Consider the following 6,742-nt stretch of genomic DNA (forward strand, 5'->3'; position numbering starts at 1 on the left):
GGAGGGCATAGGCCCAACCACTGGGAAGCCAGGCCGAGCTAGTCAGAATTAGTTTTTCCCCACTAAAGGGCTTTATTACAGACATAATTACTCCTCAGTTTCATCAGCTGTCCGGTCTCAGACGATCTCGCAAGTGAAGAAGGGAGATGTGGAGGTCCAGGTCTGGCATGGTTTACACGTGGTCTGCGGTTGAGACCAGTTGGACTAATGCCAAATTCTCTAGCAACAGCTTTGGTGGACATTCCTGCAGTCAGCATGCCAATTGCATGCTCCCTCAACTTGAGACATCTGTGTTCTTGTGTGACAAAACTGCACATTTTAGTGTGGCCTTATTGTCCACAGCACAAGGTGCAACTGTGAAATCATGCCGTTTTTATTTATTTTATTTAACTAGGCAAGTCAGTGTTTAATCAGCTTCTTGATATACCACAACTGTCAGAGGGATGGATTATCTTGGCAAAGGAGAAATGCTCACTAACATGGATGTAAACAAATTTGTGCACAACATTTTAGAGACATAAGCTTTCGTGTGTCTGGAACATTTCTGGGATTTTTTTATTTCAGCTCATGAAACATGGGACCAAAACTTTACATGTTGCGTTATATATATATACACACACACACACACACATATATACACACACTTCTCAGTTACAACTAACTTCAACAGTTAAAACTTCGACCTGCAACAAATAGTTTAATTGTGTCACTGCTCACTGGTCCTGTGCCTTACATACTGTTGGCTATGCTTGCAAATAATAATTGTTAACCAATTTAAAAAGTAATGGGGAAAATACTGAAAAGGGTCAGTTTGATAAAAGACTGCCAACATGTTTCAAATGATTCATAATTTTAGCCCTCTTGAATGGTTCATACATTCTCAAAAGACTTATGTAACTTTGGAAAATAACACTAATGCTAACTTATAAAAGTTGTTACTGTAATAAATTAATTCACATTATTCTCACTGTTTGTTTTGGATCGAAGGCAATAGGAATATCAGGCTATATTTTTCCAGGAGTAACATTAACTGATTGGCACATAGAGTAAGAGCACTTGATTGAAACGGACCATGGCAGCAGTATTGAAAAAGCTTTGACTGCTCTGCTTTCTGATAGGCCTGGCCTACATCAGTGTAACATACCGCATAGCCTAGACATTTTATGCATGCAGGTTTAGTTTTAATTCCTAGTTTAAAAGGGATAGTTCGGGGGGTTTGGCAATGAGGCCCTTTATCTATTTCCCCAGAGTCCGATAAATTTGTGGATAACATTTGTATGTACTGTATCTTCGTGCAGTTTGAAGGAAGTTGCTAACTAGCATTAGCGCAATAACTGAAAGTCTATGGGAACAGTAGACTTCCAGGCATTGCGCTAACGCTGGTTAGCATTGATTCACAAAACTACCAAAACACTGCAAGCAAATGCATTAAAATGGTATCCACAAGTTCATCTGACCCTGAGGAAGTAGATAAAAATCCACAATTATCCCTTTAAAAGGACATTTACTGCACTTAATAAAGCATTAAAACAAAATAAAAACATGTTAGTTCATACACATCTCTGTAAATGGCACTGTTGGCATTGTATCCTTATCATAGAAAAATAAAACATTTTGTACCATTAGTTCAGACTGTCTAAGAAAGTCCAAAACTGAATATCCATATTCAATTGAAGCTGTAATGTCACAAAGCAACCACTTGTGTTAAAATACGTTCAAAAATAATTAGCACAAACAAGAAAGAACAATTGACTGGATAAGTCACGCATCTAATAAGGTACACAAAATTGGAAACTATGAAGCCCAATATACGTGATAAAACACATAGAGAAATCCATACTAAAGTAAAAGCTTCAAGCTTGTGTAAAGAAATGTTACACAGCAACACATCTTCATTAAGGTAATACTTTGATGACCTTTAAGCAGAACATTATTTTGGGATTCAAAGTGATTGTACTTATGGCTAACATTGGTTGACCAAAGTTAAGCATGAAGTCCATAGACATTGTTTCCCTCAATTAAGTGTTAGGTTTGTTCAGACTGAGAGACACACTCTCTAGGCTGCTAAAAGTGCTCCGAGGGCTGTCTGTGCTGAGGCCTGTCCCTGAGCTGTTTGAGGTAGCTACAGCAGCAGGCACTCCAGTATCTTGAGTTTTGATATAAACAACATAAAAGACAGGTAGGATAATGCCTATCAGGAGCATGGCCACCACAGCGTTCCACCACTGGATGCCCCAGTCTGCTCCATAGCTGGTCGGGCGCTGGCCTCTGGAGCCCAACTTTTGTGGCCTTTCAGCAGCCTCTAAAAAAACCTCATCCTGTGCATTTGTGGTTTGGATCAGTCTCTCAATGTCATGGTCCACTTCCTTGAGGTAGTCGGTGTATTCCTGTAGATGTGGCCTACCAGGGAAGCTGGCTGTAAGTTTGCCCTGTGGCTGGGGCAGTGGTGTGGCTGAATTTGAGGTTCCTGGATCTGGCACTTTTAGCTCTGTGTTAGCCTCAGTCAATAAGCTGTGTTTCTTCACAGGGATTTTGATTGATTTCAAAGCAAATATATCCTGTTCCTGAATCAGGTTGTTCACTCTCTTTATGTCTGCCACCTGTCGAGAGGAAGACAAGTGTCAATATTGGCATAATGTGAATACACAGTATCAGCAGCCTATGCAGACATGTATGTACAGTGCTTGACGTAGTGTCCTGTAGAGCAGTGGTGGGAAAAGTACCCAACTGCCATGCTTGAGTAAAAGTAAAGATGCCTTCATAGAAAATTACTCAAGTATAAAAGTGAAAGTCACCCATTAAAATACTACTTGAGTAAAAGTATTTGGTTTTGAAAATACTTAACTATCAAAAGTAAAGTATACATCACTTCAAATTCCTTATATTAAGCAAACCAGAACCCATTATTTTCTTGTTTTAATTTTATTTACAGATAGCCAGTGGTACACTTTAAAACTCAGACATAATTTACAAACGAAGCCCGTGTGTTGAGTGAGTCCACCAGATCAGAGGCAGGAGGAATGACCAGGGAGGTTCTCTTGATAAGTGCATGAATATGACCATTTTCCTGTCGTGCTAAGCATTCAAAATATAACAAGTACTTTTGGGTGTCAGGGAAAAGGTATAGAGTAAAAAGTACCTTATTTTCATCAGGAATGTAGTGAAGTAAAAGTAGTCAAAAATATAAATAGTCAAGTACAGATACCCCCCCAAAACGACCAAAGTAGTTATTTTAAATATTTGTACTTTACACCACCACTGTACAGTTTGCTGCCAGCAAATACATGGGCTGCAGGACTTACCTTGCAGCCATATTGCAGAGCAAGTTTGTTGAGGTTGTCCCCAACCAATACATCCCTCTCCAGCAGCATGAGGCTACCGCGTCTGTCCTGTTCCAGCTCCTGCCACCCCCGGGGCCTCAACTCCATCACATTGAACTCTTCTTCCTCTGAAGAGCCAGCAGAGTCATTCTGCTGGCCTCGCCTGAACATGTACACCTGGCCATCTACACTAGCATGGACATCCACTGGGGCCTGGAAGGCGCGGGGAACAGGGTCTCCTCTCCGCATCACAACAAGCTACTTTAGGTGGACAGAAAATACACACAATTGTTAAGTGTGATAGCTAAGGGTTTTATAATATGTAGCTAGCTATGCAAACTGAATACAAAAAGTACCACTGACATTGTTTCTGTAAGTAGTGAACAGCCAATTAGTCAACTCATCTAGGGACCACGTAGTCCAGTGGAGGCTCCTCAGAGGAGGAAAGGACAACCATCCGCCTCAGTAAATTTCATAAAAATTTAAATAGTGAAACATTTTAGACAAAACAATAAATATTTATATTATGTCACCAAATATATATAAATATATATATTCATATATAAATATATTCATGTCACCAAATAATTGATTAAAACACACTGTTGTGCAAATAAGGTCTACAGTAGCCTCAGCAGCACTCTGTAGGGTAACACCATGGTCTAGCCAGAGGACAGATAGCTTCTGTCCTCCTCTGGGTACATTTGCTTCAATACAAAACCTAGGAGGCTCACGGTTCTCACCCCCTTTCATAGACTTAGTCATTATGACAACTTCCGAGCTCCAACCTATTAGAGCTCTTCCAGTATGAATTGAGATGTTGTCCACCCAGTTAAATTATCAGATAATGAATATAGTACTGAAACCATAAGCTACAGCTAGCTACCACCGCAGTGCATAAAATGTGGTAGTTGACTCAAAGGGAGATAGTAGTTGAACAAATTAATTTCTTCCAAAATTAAGGAGAAGCAAGAGAGAGATATATTTGGTTGTACTTGTTTTTTTTTTTACATTACTTTAACTGAGCTAGTTGAATGCAACTAGCTAGTTTAGCCTACTTAAACACCCAGCTCAAACAGAGAGGGGTGCTAGCTGACTATGGCTATCCAACACTGGAACTTCCAAGTCAAGGTAAGCTTTTGGTTGTGTTAATTTTTTGCCACCGGGGCCCGCTAAACTGCTTTCTGACTGTGTATGAATGTAGCGGGTTGACTAATGCATCAGTTCTCGTAGCTATGTTGACTATGAGGTGACAACAATGTAGGCTGTGTGTAGAGGTTAGCAGTCATGATATGAAGGTTTGGCTTGGAAAGGTTTTTTCACCTGGTTACAGACAGCTGATGTGTTGTCCACAAGCAAAGAGAAAGTGAGAGGAGAGCGTGTAGATATATATATATATACACACAACAAGCAAAGTGATCAAGCTGCTATGAAAGTGGACTGTGTGTGTGTGATCAGGGGTGTATTCATTCCACCGATTCTGTTGAAAAACATTTCTTAAACGGAACCAAATGGAATGAAACGGGGATAAACATACATGAATTTGTCCAATAAAAACTCTAATTTGCAATTGTTGGACTAATGACTACACCCTAGATCAGCTAGATGCAGGCAAGAGTGTGCAAGGCGGTATTGAATGTGTCACTGTCTGTCACTTTGATTTCTTAAAATTCTCTCGACCTGTGCACCTATGTTGTAAACTTTCCTTCATAGGCTAGGTTGTAGAAACGTCATGACGGGTATAGGGAAAATTGGAGTATCATGTAGTAGCCTAAACTTATCGATGTTACATTGAGCTGGGTGAATGGAATATGAATGATAGTCATCCAATATGCTGTAATAGAAATAAGGCAATGCTCATAAAAATAAATGTATCCTCCCTCGTCTTAAACGGCACCGACCGCCACTGATGTAGTCTCATTAATCAGGCTATATTACACAATTAATTGGTATATACAGCCTGACACTAATGCCTGCAAAATCATGCAAATGTTACTTACTGTTGTTGAATGAAATTACATTTAAACTTACTCTACCGGTTGTCTGTGCAGTTTGACCTTCAGCTGCTTGAAATTTGAGACAAAATATCAATTGGAAAGTATTGTTTACCCTACTTTGTAGAGAGCTGCTAAGTATATGGTTAGGTACAAAAGTAAAACAAATTTTACATTGGATATTTGGTTATATTGAACCAAGCATGCCATGACAATGAAAATGGTATATTCTGAATCTGGGGAGGATAGAGAACAATCAACAAATTTCCGAATTTTCCATTTTTTTATTCCGATGTCTATCTATCTGATTGTTCTCTATCCTCCCCTGATTCAGAACACACAATTTTCATTGTCATGACATGATTGGTTCAATAGTTATATAAATATCCAATATAAAACTAACTTTACCTCGGTGTGAACTGAGCCACATTACTTAATGGCTCTCTGAAAAGTCGGGTAAACAATGAATACTTTCCTGTGGATATTTTGTCTCAAATTTCGAGCAGCTGAAGGACAGACAGCCGGTAGAGGAGTATAAATGTAATTGTATTCAACATCGTCTTGTAAGGAACATTTACACGATTTTACAGGCATTAGTGTCAGGCTGTATATAGCTACCAATTAATTGTGTATAACAGCCTGATTAATCAGACGAGGGGCCATGAACAGCCAGCCCTCATACTAGTCTCAACTAGTCTAGACTCGTTAGCTATGAATGTGACTAGCTAGCTACAGTATATAGCAACAGGACATACAAAGTGGCATTCAACTATGAAAAGAGATAATTAACTAACTATACCTACCATAAAACGACAGGACGAACAAAATAACCAGCAAGCTATTTAGCTACGTGGTACCGTTAACAGCTAGCTAAACGGCCGAATATATTTTTGACATTGCATGCTTGCTTGCTTCCTTCACTCACTGACGTAACTAACATTCGAGCTTACGTTAAACTCTAGTTTATTAATCAATCTTAAAATAAAATTGACAAAATACGTGAACCCATATTACCAAGTTAATAAGGTTTGAGCTTGCAACTCACCCGGGTTTAAAGTAACTCATCTAGTTTTCCCATAATGTCAAATTCCCACAATGCTGCCAGAACTGACACACGGCTCAGACAACCATGATGCCTGTGGATCGAGGTACTGATTCAGAATCAGATATTTGAACATTCCTCTATGGAGAACCTTATTTTGGGGGTAAAGAAATCGGATCCTAGGTCTGTGGTGCGCAAACCCAGTGGCAGTGTAGCAGGGTATATAGACAAAAATATGCACCAATCAAAAAATAGATTTTACCAACGTTGACCATTAGGGTGAAGATACTGCGCCAACGCCCACACATATTTGAAAATGTATCTGGGAAGGAAATCTCAGCAGAATGCTGCATGTATGACGTAAAGCCACCAATATAAAGCACAGG

At 39.4% G+C, this 6,742-nt stretch overlaps 1 protein-coding gene across 3 annotated transcripts; it reads right to left on the bottom strand.

Annotated features, from left to right (window-relative positions):
• Positions 1–534: 534 nt before the first annotated feature.
• LOC135509360 (lysM and putative peptidoglycan-binding domain-containing protein 4-like) lies at positions 535–6,481 on the bottom strand. 3 transcript variants are annotated; one of them, XM_064929958.1, is made up of 3 exons: positions 6,360–6,481; positions 3,303–3,578; positions 535–2,600 (listed from the first exon to the last, which is right to left on the bottom strand). In XM_064929958.1, exons 2-3 carry the CDS (start codon positions 3,567–3,569, stop codon positions 2,019–2,021), a joined length of 849 nt encoding a protein of 282 aa, XP_064786030.1. In that variant the 5' UTR covers positions 3,570–3,578; positions 6,360–6,481; the 3' UTR covers positions 535–2,018. The 3 variants fall into 3 exon arrangements, with proteins under 3 accessions (XP_064786030.1, XP_064786029.1, XP_064786031.1); XM_064929957.1 differs by having other exon boundaries at positions 3,303–3,581; XM_064929959.1 differs by lacking the exon at positions 6,360–6,481 and adding an exon at positions 6,118–6,349 and having other exon boundaries at positions 3,303–3,581.
• Between the last annotated feature and the right edge of the window lie 261 nt (positions 6,482–6,742).

This window comes from Oncorhynchus masou, chromosome 22, assembly GCF_036934945.1.
Source record: "Oncorhynchus masou masou isolate Uvic2021 chromosome 22, UVic_Omas_1.1, whole genome shotgun sequence".
In the NCBI taxonomy this organism is placed as follows: Eukaryota; Metazoa; Chordata; class Actinopteri; order Salmoniformes; family Salmonidae; genus Oncorhynchus; species Oncorhynchus masou.